This window comes from Protopterus annectens, chromosome 4.part0 (assembly GCF_019279795.1).
Source record: "Protopterus annectens isolate FY-2018-M chromosome 4.part0, PAN1.0, whole genome shotgun sequence".
In the NCBI taxonomy this organism is placed as follows: domain Eukaryota; kingdom Metazoa; phylum Chordata; order Ceratodontiformes; family Protopteridae; genus Protopterus; species Protopterus annectens.
Window position 1 is genome coordinate 1,608,780,341 of NC_056733.1, and position 13,874 is coordinate 1,608,794,214.

A 13,874-nucleotide genomic window follows, 5' to 3' on the forward strand; every position below is an offset into this window, starting at 1 on the left:
GCAGTCTGTTAAGCTTTACATTCAGTAAAATTGTTCCCTAGTGCTTTGCTTTATCACAGTCATTGAAGCCCTCCCCTTCCCTTCCTGTTAATAATTGGTATTCTCTGCATGCCTTGCCTCTTGTGAGTAATTTGACATGGCAGATGCCACGTTAGTGACAGGAGACACTGATCTCTTCCACTGGACACTGTCACTGTCACTGATGAGCGTAATCTCCCTACCCCTTAACCCACCACACTGCCTTTGCATCTATTCTTGTAACATTGGGAATAGTTTGTTTATGCCCACTCCACACCCAGCAACCTTTAGAAGTACACGTCAACTCCCAGGCTTTCCAATCCACATATTGTTGATGATGTCACTTTTAACTTAAATCCATTTTCAGCAATGACTCCACACAAGCCGTGGAGTACCACTCTGGCAACCCAGCTTACACAAACAATGTACTAATGAGTTGCATAATGATTTTTTTTATAAACTTTACCTCATTGACAGTAGTATAATTACATCAGCTTATCATACCAAAAGAGTCGTCCTGTGCTGAAAAGCTTCAGATTTCTACCATACTCCCAGAAACTACTACACCAGCCTATGCCGTGGTGTCTGTGGAGCTTTGCAAGCTGCCCTGTGTCTCCTGTCTGCATGTTTTTATGTTTTTTTTTTTATTTTGAATACCTGAGAGTTGTCAGTATTTGTTTTTTTTTTGTTTGTTTGTTTTTGTGAGAGTTTGTTTCTTTTGCGAGTTCTTTATTGCATTTATTGTTTGTAGCGATCTATTTTGCCTGTTCAACTGATGGCAAACTAAAAACATCTTTTATTCTTTTTGCTTTGCTGTAGTTAATATCGCATTGACTGTCTTCTTTTTTTAATCTTTGCCTTTAGATATTCTAAAACATGCCAACAGTAAGCTGTAGCTACAAAACTAGTAAAGGATGCTGTTACATTGTTGGCTAAAACCTGGTGGTTTTCTTTCACATTAGGCTTCAGCAGTCTGAGAAGGCTAGAAAGGCAGAAGAAGTAAAAGATAAAACCATGAAACAGGAATTAACCAGCAAAATTGAAGTTTTAGAACAGCAACTGGGACACCTTGACAAACATTGGTATGGAATCACTTTTGCATCTTTTTATTTATTTTCAAAATGTATTAATGTTCAAATTGCATAGGTAAAAAGGTTCATAGATAAATAGTAGGCAAGCGGCCATGAATGGCCATTTTAAACGTAGTCGATAACCCAGGGTCAGAATTAAACCGTGTACTATGTGTGTATATTGTGAAGACTTTAACCATTATGCCAACATAAAAATAAATGGAAATTTGTAGGAACAATGCATGCAGAATAATGTTCAGGAAGAGATGGAGTGTGGAGTAAGGTTTAAGGGAAGCCAGAAATTGAGCAATGAATGTAATGTAGGAGTGAATAACAGTTGTTAGAAAATCTAAATGTAATGTTCAACAGTGCATATAAATTAAAAATGTTAACATGTTTAGTTATAATTGCATTCACGGTCTGAATGTACACTGGTGTAGCACCAAACTCTGTCACTTTAAAAGCAGTAATTAATAGCGTTTTATAAAACCACATGTACTACTGTTGCAGCTTTAGTTATACTGTACCACTTTACTTCTCGATCAGCATAGAAGATAACGTTCCTGTACAAAATACCTGTCCTAACAATTTCATTTGCTATAGTCTCTTTATAGTGGTTTTACATCCTGTGAAGAAATAATGCTGGTATTGTCTTACAAATGCTGACTTGATGAAAGCATACCCTTTCAAACGTTCTTGCTTAACAGTGTCATATGATAGAAACACGTACAGATTGTTTTCCTGTTGTCCATTCTGTAAGGAAGCAGCTTAGCTTTCTTACTAACAATGTGAAATGCATACATCTGTTTTTTACATTTTTGCTAAGTCTGTAAGAGGCCAGCTTTCTTGCTGGCAATGTAGAATCCATACAGTATTGCTAATTTTATAGGAAAACATGTCCATTAAGCAAATTCCTTATTTTTCAAGCCACAGTCATTTAGTGTGGATGCTAATCACATATTGCTAAACTCTATTTCTACATTTAAGCAAGCTTTATTTTATACCTTATTTATTTTGCATATTTGTAGTTTCAACCTTAATACCTTGTTGAGCATACTCTAACAATTCCCTATTTTTGTTTTTTTAAAACATACTAACAGAACACTTCATACTGATATGTATTTTTGATTAGATTATATAGAAAACACATTAAGAAACAAAACCTTTAGTCTTCTTTTGATACAAGTCAGAATGCAGTTTTACATAGTTAATACAATGATATCAAATATTACTACCAAAACTGAATGAATCTAACAACTTTTTCTTTTGCAGACCATTCTCTGAAAATATTCCATCAGCTATGGGCTGTGTCTGCTTTACTTATAACTTGATTAATTTATTCTTTTGCAATCACAGAATCCAATTTATGACTTAGAACTCTTTTATTAACTCTTTTCAACTGTTGAATTAACTGTTTACTTTTATTAATCATTTTATACCAAAAGAATAGAAATAGATTAATATCAATAAGAGAAAAAAAAACTATATGCTACTGCAAGCATTTATACACTGCTGAAAATATGCAGTTCAGTGTCCTTTAGCCATAACATTGTGGTCATATTTTTGAACTGCCCATTAACTTTAATTGACAGTAAAATGAACATAATAAACACCTTGGTAAAGTACTGAATTGGGCTTACACTAAAGAATGCTATGTACATATTAGTCCATTAGCTGTATGAGTACAATTAATTTTCCTATAATTGCAGTAACCAATACTAGTACAGATAAAATGGTGGTCCAAAAAACAGTGATAAAACTACAACTAGTAATAAAATTACAACTTGACAAATTACTTTTGAACTTGTTACTTTACAGTGTGTCCTATACAGTATATATCTACACAGATTGTTTGCTACTCATGCATTTCAATCTAGTAGGTACCTTGGACCAATTTTTTAAACATGGTTCTCCACACATATTCATTGTTAGACATTAAATTCATTTGTACTGAATTCTTCTGTGTTTGTACATACAAAGAATGTAAAGTACATGTAGTTGTCTTCTTTAAGCTGCTCCCGTCGGGGGTCGCCACAGCAGATCAACTGTTTCTATTTTTTCCTGTCCTCTGCATCTTGCTCTGTCACACCAACCACCTGCATGTCCTCTCTCACCACATCCATAAAGCTTATCTTAGGCCTTACTCTTTTCCTGTTACCTGGCAGCTTCATCCTTAGCATCTTTTTTCCAATATACTCTGCATCCCTCCTCAGCACATGTCCAAAACAACGTAATCTTGCCTCTCTGGCTTTGTCTCCAAACCTTCCAACCTGGGCTGACCCTCTAATATACTTATTCCTAATCCTGTCCATCCTCGTCACACCCAGTGCAAATCTTAACATCTTTAACTCTGCCACGTCAAGCTCTGACTCCTGCCTTTTTGTCAGTGCCACTGTCTCCAACCCATATAACATAGCTGGTCTCACTACCCTCTTGTAGACCTTCCCTTTCACTCTTACTGGTACTCGTCTGTCACAAATCACTACTGACACTCTTCTCCACCCACTCCATCCTGCCTGTACTCTCTTCTTCACCTCTCTTCCACACTCACCATTACTCTGAACTGTTGATCCCAAGTATTTAAACTCATCCACCTTCGCCACCTCTACTCCCTGCATCCTCACCATTCCTCTATCCTCCCTCTCATTCACACACATATATTCTGTCTTAGTCCTGCTGACCTTCATTCCTCTTCTCTCTAGAGCATATCTCCACCTCTCCAGGGTCTCCTCCACCTGTTCCCTACTCTCACTACAGATCACAATGTCATCTGCAAACATCATAATCCACGGGGACTCCTGTCTGATCTCGTCTGTCAACCTGTCCATCACCATTACAAATAAGAAAGGGCTCAGAGCTGAACCTTGATGTAATCCCACCTCCACCTTAAACGCATTCATCACTCCCACCGCAGACCTCACTGCTGTCACACTACCCTCGTACATATCCTGTATCACTCTTACATACTTCTCTGAAACTCCAGACTTCCTCATGCAATACCACAACTCCTCTGTAGGCACCCTGTCATATGCTTTCTCTAAATCCACAAAGACACAATGCAACTCCTTCTGACATTCTCTGTACTTCGCCATCAACACTCTCAAAGCAAACATCGCATCTGTAGTGCTCTTTCCTGACATGAAACCATAACTGCTAATCACTAATCATCACCTCCATTTTTAACCTAGCTTCCACTACTCTTTCCCATAACTTCATGCTGTGACTGACAAATTTAGTAACATTAACATCAAGCAAAATCTTGGAAAATTCTTATGTCTCTTTAGAAGTATCTAGTGGAATTGCCACCAGAGGCATCTACATACCCAGCAGTTAGAAACATTCATGCTTTTGCATACCAACATTGTCTTGCCAAAAACATATTAAAAAATAGTGACTAGTCTTGCTCAATTTTTACATATCTTTACTCTCTTGTATAGCTTTACAGTTTAACAGGTTATAAATGCAATTTAATACTAAACAATACAATAATAACTAGCATGATAGCTATTAGCAACTCGTAAAATATCTTTCCCTGTCAAGTTTAATCTGTTTACCAGTATTTCTAATGCAATAATACCTGATGTGAAGTTGTTCAATTTCCCCGTTCATTCTTACACATGGGTTCTGAGCCAATCCATCACCTCCGAGTCGTATGCTTTCACAAGCTCAAGGTTTTAGAGTAGCTAACAGTTTAACAGGTTATAAATGCAATTTAATACTAAGCAATACAATAACAACTAGCATGATAGCTATTAGCAACTAGTAAAATATCTTTCCCTGTCAAGTTTAATTTGTTTACCAGTATTTCTAATGCAATAATACCTGATGTGAAGTTGTTCAATTTCCCCATTCATTCTTACACATGGGTTCTGAGCCAATCCATCACCTCCGAGTCGGATGCTTTCACAAGCTCAAGGTTTTAGAGTAGCTCGAGGCCATGTCCCTATCCCATGATGCTCTATGTCTCACCTCAGATCTAGTTTGCCGCTGCAACAGATCAGAGGTCATGAAAGAGCTTGGGCCAGTATTTCTTCTTTAAATCAAAATTTTTTGGATGGTTATCCCTATATTTTCTTATATAAATAGTGTGTTTTTGGCTAGTTAGCCTTAGTGTGTTGTTTAGGCTTTGTCCTTACTGTTTTTGGCAAATTTCTTCGTCTTTATAGAGCAGCTGCTCTTAGGCCTTTTTGGCCGCGTTTTTGTTCTTCCCTTTCCCGTTACTGTAGAAAAGTTTAGATAAGTTAGAAACTTTAAAGTACTTATATCCCTAGAGTTTAAATAAGTTAACTTTGTAGATTCACAGCTTTAGTGTTTTTGCTGTGTGTGTGTGTGTGTGTGTGTGTGTGTGTGTGTGTGTGTGTGTGTGTGTGTATTATTAGCTAGTCTGATAGTAGATTAATCTAATTTTTTTTTCTTGACTGGTTTGTCATTAGATATTTGCTTAGAGATTGATATATATAAACTTGTTTTTTCACTGGATGTATGCTGTTTTTGATATGGCTGATCAAAAGGAAAAACAGAAATCTGGATTTAAGAAATGCCCCAAGTGTGGGCAGCAAATGTCTATAACTGATCTGCATGTCAGTTGTGTGTACTGTTTGGGAGCAGTCCATCTTCAGGAAAATTGCTCCTTCTGTCACTCCTTTAACAGCAGGGTGTTACTGGAGTGTAGGAGGAAACTGGTAGACAGGGGCTTGCTGAAACCAGATTTCCAGGAATCGTTGGACAAGGCTGACCAGACTTCCAAGTCATCGAAGGGCTCAAAAATATTCTAAAGCTTTGTCGGAACCGAAGTAGTCGGCTCCAAGCCTTACTGAAAAGGTGCGGTCATCGGTTCCACAGTCTTCAGAGCCGAGCACCGAGCTGCTGTTTCAGAGCCGGTCCCCGGTATTGGAGCCAGTTTCTGTAACCTTGAGTTTGCCCATCTTGCAATCTGTGGCTTCCTCGATACCTTCTTTGAGAACCCTCTTTGATGTGGATGTGGACCACGTGGTGCAGAGGCTTCTCGAGACTTCGGCACTGACCAAATTATTATTGGCTTCGACCCAACCGGTTTTGGAGCCGAAGACTATTTTACCTACTGTGTCTACTCCTCCTCCGAGCCGAGCTGGGCCTTCAGAGCTGGGGGTAGCGGACCTGATGATTGTGGATCCTTTGGAGCCGAGGCCTGTTCTAGTGCCATTGGCTCCGTCAACTCAGACTATTTCGGTGCCATTTGAGGAGTCTGTGAGCCGACACTCTCTGGTCGGCTCTTGGGGGGGGGGGTTCTGCGTAGATGAGCTTGGCTCCTTCCTCTGGGTTGAAGCCCACTTTGTCAGTTCCAGGGAGGTTGCCATCTTCTTCAGAACCGGCTGCTTCCTCGTGACGTAACAGTGGAACCTTTGATGCTATGAGGAGGGTTATGTCTTCCAAGACTCCTACATCATCAGGACCTTCCTCCTCCTCCCCTAAAGTGCCGCTTTCTGCCTCTACATCGCAGGTCCCTGTAAAGCATTGAGATCCAGAGCCTCAGGTAGCCCCATTGGGTGACCCCTGTTCTACTGAGACCTCACCGGAAGCCCCCACTGATGAAGTTCCCAGGAAGAAGCTTTGCAAGAGTAGGCATTTGGACTCCCCACAGGAGTCTGTTACATCAGACATGGATTTAGAGGAGTCAGAAGAGTCCCCACAGTCCCGCTCGGAGGATATCTCCTTTGTTGATATCCTTGAAGTCCTGAAGCAAAGGGGTGACTGGTAGTCTGTTAGCCCTACTGATGATGAGTTGGTGCTCCTGAAGGCCTTTGGGTCTCAACCCTCCACCTCCTGGGTGACTCCACCCTTCGATGAACTTATGGAGTTGGTTGCTCGAAGGGCATGGGAGTCTCCTGATACTGTGGAACCTGTTTCTCAGAGGCCCAACAAATGTATTGCTTCACTCCAAGACAAAATGTTCCTTACCAAGGGAGTGCCGGTTGATGCCATGGTGGTGGCAGCGGCCACCAAGAAAGAGATATCTGAGACCTCTTCTACTGTCCATCCTCCTAATAGAGATTCCAGGACGATGGATATGTATGGGAAACTCATCTTTAGTTCAGCGACGTTTGCTATGCGATCGCTCAACTATTTGACAGATTTTACCCGCCTTCAAAGAGATCTCCAAAAATAGCTTGGAGATACTCTGCAGGGTAGTACAGCTGAATGTGTCTCGGATAAGGTGACTGCCCAACTCAATAGCCTTAATTCCATAGTTAATTTGTCCATGCGGCTCATTTCTTATGCAGCCGATGGTTCGAGTCGGGCAGCGGGTTCAGCAATAGCTCTTAGGAGACATTCCTGGATGCGCTTATGCTCGTTTGCGGAAGCCTTCAAGTCTTCTTTCGTTAATACCCCATTTGATAGCTCGTCCCTTTTCGGACCTAAAATCAAGGAGACCTTCACTAGGTGTGAACAAGATGGAAAGACCCTATCTGCTATAGGAGTCTGTTTTTCCACCCCTCCTAGACTGTACCCCAAAGGGCAAAAGTGTGGAAGGATGTGGTTCCGGAAGTCCCAAGGAGCTTTTCAGAACACACATAGTGAACCCCCCTTCAGGGGCAGAGGAGGGGGAAATAATGGAAGGCGCCGCCCAAGCGGCAGAAGGGGTCCACAATACCAGGGCGACAGGGATCAGCTTTTGGCAAGCCCTACCAGCACTCCTGAAAGGAGGCCCGACTGTCCTACTCTGGAGGCAGTCGGGGGTCACTTGTCTTTGTATCCAGACACCTGGCTAGAAATTACAAAAGATTCTTGGGTACAAAGAATTGTTACCAGAGGTTACATCATCCCGTTCTCAGAACCCCCACCTGTTTGAAAGAAAATCCCAGACATTCCACCCAGTCTCAGGGATCAAGCAGCCATAGAAATCCAAAGGCTGCAGGAAAAGAGAGTCATCCAGCCAGTCCCGGCAGACCAAATAGCATCCGGAACCTACTCCAGATTCTTTTTGGTTCCAAAGAAAACAGGGGACTGGAGGCCCATTTTGGACCTCAGCAGACTCAACAATTTTGTAAAGAAGGTGAAGTTCTGGATGTTCACGCTTCAGTCGATTCTTCCGTTCCTAGGAACAGGCGATTGGATGTGCTCTATAGCTCTCAAGGATGCGTACTATCATATCAAAATGGTCAGACCATCCAGAGTTCACTTGTGTTTCTGGCTGGGAGCTAGTCACTACCACTTCCGAGCACTGCCCTTTGATCTTACAACAGCCCCCAGAGTGTTTAACAAATGCATGGCAGTGGTTACGGCTCACCTGAAGCATCTAGGATTCCGAGTGTTTCCGTATCTGGACGACTGGCTGCTTACCGCCACCTCCAGGCATCAACTAATTCAATCCAGGGATCACACTCTCAATCTTTGTTCTCAGTTAGGAATAACTATAAATTTTGACAAGTCTGCGTTGTCACCATCGCAGCGTATCTCCTTTATCGGAGCAGACTTAAACACCACCACCGTCATGGTAAAATTGCCACTGGACAGAATAGTCACTCTTCGGCAACAGGTATTAGACATTCTGATGAGCAAAAAAGTACCAGCCTTTCAAGTGTTGAAACTACTAGGCACTATGGCTGCAACACTCATAGCAGTTTCTCTGGGGTGTATGCACATGAGAATACTTCAATGGTTACTCTTCACCCAGTGGTCTTACCAACAACTTCCGATGTCATTCTTGATAATGATTACAGATTCATGCAGAAAGGATCTTCATTGGTGGTTGACCAGCCATCATGTAACAGTAGGTCGCCCTTTTGTTCTTCCCCCGCCAACTGCCGCGGTGACCACGGACGTTTCTCTGATGGGGGGGGGGGATTTTTAGGGAAGAACAGCACAAGGCACCTGGTCAGAGACAGGAGTCACAGTTGCACATAAATTCCTGGAGTTGAGAGCGGTACTTTTGGCATTGCAGTATTTCCATCACTCTCTACCTCTGGGGACAATTGCGATCCAGACCGACAACATGTCTGTGGTCTGGTACATCAACAAGCAAGAGGGAACCAAGTCTTACCCCTTATGTTGAGAGGCCGTAAGAGTTTGGCAGTGGGTTCTATCTGATAGCAATGCACATCCCAGGGAAATCCAACGTGATTGCTGACAAACTGAGCAGAGCCATTCTGATGCCACACAAGTGGTCCCTCAAAAATGAGGATGCGGAGAAGATTTTCCGCAGATTGGACCAGCCTTGCTACGACCTGTTTGCATCCCCTATGAATGCCAAATGCAGAAGCTACTCTGCCCTGAATCCCCCACCAGGTGACAGTCCAAGGGACTCGCTCGTACACGATTGGCTCCTGGGACTCTCCTGTATGCCTTTTCACCTATTCCCCTGATTCCAAAATTCTTGCAGAAAGCCAAAGCCCTGGGGAGGATGGTAATTTTAATAGCCCCGTTTTGGCCTTGACAGATTTGGTTCCACTTCCTTCGAGTCTACCAACTGGAGGAACCTTGGATTCTGGACCCAGTTCCAGATCTACTGACGCATTCATCAGGGGCCCTTCATCCTTCTCTTCATTCCCTCAGATTGACAGCTTGGCTGCTCCAATTCCCAACTTAGCCAGGTCACACGATTTATCCTCGGAGGTACAGCATATTCTTGTATCCTCTCATAAAGCTTCCACCAGAAAGTTGTACGCCAGTAAATGGAAGTGATTTGCCTTTTGGGCTTCCCAAAATAATATTGACCCTTATGTCACCCCAATTACTAGCATTTTGGAATTCTTGACTAAGCTTTTTAAGGAAGGTGCTGCAGCTGCCACTATAAGAGTTCAATAGGCTGCAATTTCGAATTTTCACCTCAGATCTGAAGGTTCTAACCTAATGTCTCACAGACTCTGTACAGCTTTCCTAAACGGTACCATACATCTTAGACCGCCTGTTAGACAACCTTTTATTTCCTGAAATCTGAATTCTGTGTTGTCACAGGTTATTCTTCCCCCCTTTGAGCCTGCATCATCCTGCCATTTGAAATTTCTCTCTTGGAAAACTATCTTATTGGTAGCCATTACCTCAGCACGTAGAGTGTCCGTACTTCAGGCCCTATCTATCAAACCCCCATATTTGGTGTTTCATCCGACAGAGTATTACTGAGGACTAACCCTTCCTTCCTTCCAAAGGTGTGTTTGGAGGCTAACCTGAATCAAACTATTGAACTCCCAACTTTCTTCAGTAACCATTCTAACAAGTTGGAATATATGTTGCATAAGATTGATGTTCACAGGCAAGTAAGATTCTATTTGGACAGAACAAAAGAATTTAGAAAATCGGAGCAACTCTTTGTTTCTCATGCTGACACAAAGAAAGGGCTACAAGTATCCAAAGTTACTTTTTCCAAATAGCTAACTGACTGCATAAAATTCACATATTCTTCAATGAATCATCCATTAGTACATAGTGTGAAAGCGCATTCCACTAGGGCTGTTTCTGCTTCCTCAGCTTATGTGGCTAGGCTGCCGTTGGACACTATATGTGCAGCTGCCACTTGGTCTAAGCCGCATACCTTCATCACGCATTACAAAGTAGATAGGGCCTCCAGGGACAGGACTTCCTTTGGTTCCACTGTCCTCAGGAATATACTCCCGTGAGCCACCCAAGATTAGGGTGCTTGGGATGCTACCCATGTGTAAGAATGAATGGAGAGATTGAACAGCTACACATAAGGAAGTTATGTATTACCATAACATTCCATGTGAGTTGTTCATCTCGCCTTCATTCTTACATTCCCACCCTCTTTTCCCCCTCCAGGCTTCTCGAAGAACGAGTAAGACTTGAGGTCTGATGGGTCTTGTTATACGACTTCTTACTCCGGCTGGAGTACCTGTTAAGTGGTGTTATGTTTTACATGCTGGGATCAGCAAACTAGATCTGAGGTGAGACAGAGAGCATCATAGGATAGGGACTTGGCCTCAAGCTACTCTAAAACCTTGAGCTTGTGAAAGGGGCCGACTCGGTACCGATGGATCAGCTCCAAACCCATGTGTAAGAATAAAGGCGAGATGAACAGCTCACATGGAACATTATGGTAAGTACATAACTTCTTTTTTTTTCTTTCCCCCCCCCTGAAAGAGTATTGTCAAGAAGGAATGAGATATTATTTTTCTTCCTGTAGGTTTATTTTGGAACTTTTGCAATACTGCTCACACAGCCAGTGTAAAACTGAGAAAGTACCTCTCCCCTTGTAGTATTGCAGTATTGTTTATTTGCTTTATGCTGTGAGAATAGAATGTATACCAGCACAACACTTTGGTTATGCATTTGCTTTATTAGGTTAACAAACTATGGACCTTTGTCTGATTTGATAATTTTTTTGGTTGTCTATAATGACAAAATATATTTTTATAAAGCTTTTGCTACTACTAGTAGGTATTTATACCCTCCTGCATAATTTATTTGAATTGTATGTATATTATGGCCAATCTGCTGGCTATACTTGATGTAACTGAGGATGTGAGAGTGTTCGATCTCGCCGTTTGTTCTTACACCTGGGTTCGGAGCCGATCCTCGGCTCCGTGTCGGCCGCTTGCAAGCTCTGCATCGAGAAGAAGCTCGAGACTAACCTAACTCCCACAATCCCCCTCTGCCTTTACCTCAGATCTAGTTTGCCGCTGCAGCGTTCGCATCTCTTGATCGAGCTCGAGCACCTAAAGCTAAGATTTAAATATTTTTTCTTGTATTTCTTAAGAATTATTTTTTTCCAAAAAGTTATTTAGTGACTGTGTGTGTGTGTGATACTGTTTCGAGGAATTCTCGGTTCTGTTTAAAGTTATTTTAAACTTTATTAGAGTTTCCCTCGGGGCCTATCCCCACCCTTTACTGGATTGACTACCGGATAGACATTCTTTTTACTGGATTTGACAAAATTACCGGATTGGACATACCTACTGGACTTGACTTTTACTCTTTATTATCCTTATTGTTAGCTTACTTAAGATGTCTGAGAAAGCTAAATCTGGGTTTAAACGTTGCCAATGTGGGCAAAAGATGTCAGTTACTGACAACCATAGTTCCTGTGTCTACTGTCTTGGCCCTCTCCATCTGCAAGAAGACTGTTCAATTTGTCATTCTTTCAGTGGAAGGGTCATGACAGATAGGCGCAGGAAACTCATGGATAGGTGTCTCTTAAAACCTACTTTTCAAGAGGCTCTGGATGCTTCAGACCAGGCATACAAATCCTCGAAGGAATCGAAGACGTCGGAGCCCAAGTCATCGGCTCCGAGCTCTTCAGTTAAAGTTCGATCACTGGTTCCACAGACTTCGGGACCGAGTGTTCAACTGTTGTCAGTTTCCGAGCCTCGAGTCTTGGAACCGGTGACGGAGCTCCCTCCCCCGACACTGTTGAGGTCGGCTCCGTCTTCGATTCCTTCGACGCGCTCTTCCAGACCCCTCTCCGACACCGATGTAGACCGCGTGGTGCAGAAGTTAATGGAGAATACGCCCTTATCCAAACTCATCTCGGTCTCCTCTCAATTGGTGTCGAGACTTGAAGGCCTTCCCTTATCTCCGTCTGTTCCTCCTCCGAGACCTGTCCAGTCTTCGGAGCCGGACCCTCGGTGCCAGAACCGTCCTTCTCTCGGTCGGCTCCGTTCACCTCGACTCCGTCGGATCCGGTACCGGAGTCTCGGAGCCGAAGATCCATCCTTGGTTCCGGGACCGAGAGTCGGACCGATGTTTCGGTTCCGACGCTCCCTCTCGGGGCCTCGACTCGGTTCCGTCCTCGGGGTCGATGCCTTTGGTGCCTGTTTCGGGGATTCTTCCCATTTCTTCGGAACCGGGAAATACCTCGACTCGGGACCCGGGGGCCTTCGACCTCATGAGGAAGGTGTTGTCTAACCAGACAACCACATCAGCAGAAACAGCTTCTCCTCCCCATAAAGGACCGTTATCCTCCTCTGCACCCACGGCTACATCTAAGCGGCGAGCACCTGTGTCTCAGCCACCCCTGGAGGGTGCCCCCTCTTCCTCGGAGGCTTCTTCGGATGCTCCCCCCGAAGAAGTCCCTAGGAAAAGATTGTGTAAGAGGAGACACTTAGATTCTCCACAAGAATCATTGACATCGGACACTGACTTGGATGAGTCAGAAGGGTCCCCAAAGTCACCCTCAGAGGATGTCTCTTTTTCTGACATCTTGGAGATCCTAAAGCAGAGAGGTGATTGGCAATCCCTCCCCCCTTCTGAGGATGAGTCAGTCTTGCTGAAGGCATTTGGTGCTCGCCCTTCCTCCTCCTGGGTCACTCTGCCCTTCGATGAGTTAATGGAGCTGATTGCTCTAAGGGTGTGGGAGACGCCTGACACGGTGGAACCAGTCCCTAGAAAGCCTAATAAGTATATTACGGCACCCCAAGACAAGGCTTATCTAACAAAGGGAGTTCCAGTGGACGCTATGGTGGTGGCAGCGGCCACGAAAAAGGAGATGTCGGAATCTTCCTCATCTGTCCATCCGCCTAACAGAGATTCTAGGACTATGGACAGGTACGGGAAGCGCATTTTTAGTTCAGCGGCTTTTTCTGTGCGATCCCTGAACTATTTGACCCACTTCACACGACTACAGAGGGATCTAGTCAAAGAGTTGGGAGATACCCTCCAGGGTACTACAGATGCTGCTGTTTCAGAGAAAGTTACAGCACATCTCAATACCCTTACATCCATTGTAAACTCGTCCATGAGGCTGATCTCATACACAGCCGAAGGATCGAGTAGGGCAGCAGCTTCAGCGATTGCTCTTCGTAGACAATCCTGGATGCGCTTATGTTCATTTGCGGAAGCCTTCAAGTCTTCCTT

General features: G+C 43.3%; 1 protein-coding gene across 1 annotated transcript in view; it reads left to right on the forward strand.

Annotated features, from left to right (window-relative positions):
- RUFY1 (RUN and FYVE domain containing 1) overlaps positions 1-13,874 on the forward strand; it is a 2,127,773-nt gene that overhangs the window by 1,652,836 nt on the left and 461,063 nt on the right. The window contains exon 13 of the mRNA XM_044069383.1: positions 981-1,100. Within this exon, the coding sequence (XP_043925318.1) occupies positions 981-1,100 (120 nt within the window). The remainder of the gene's footprint in view (positions 1-980; positions 1,101-13,874) is intronic.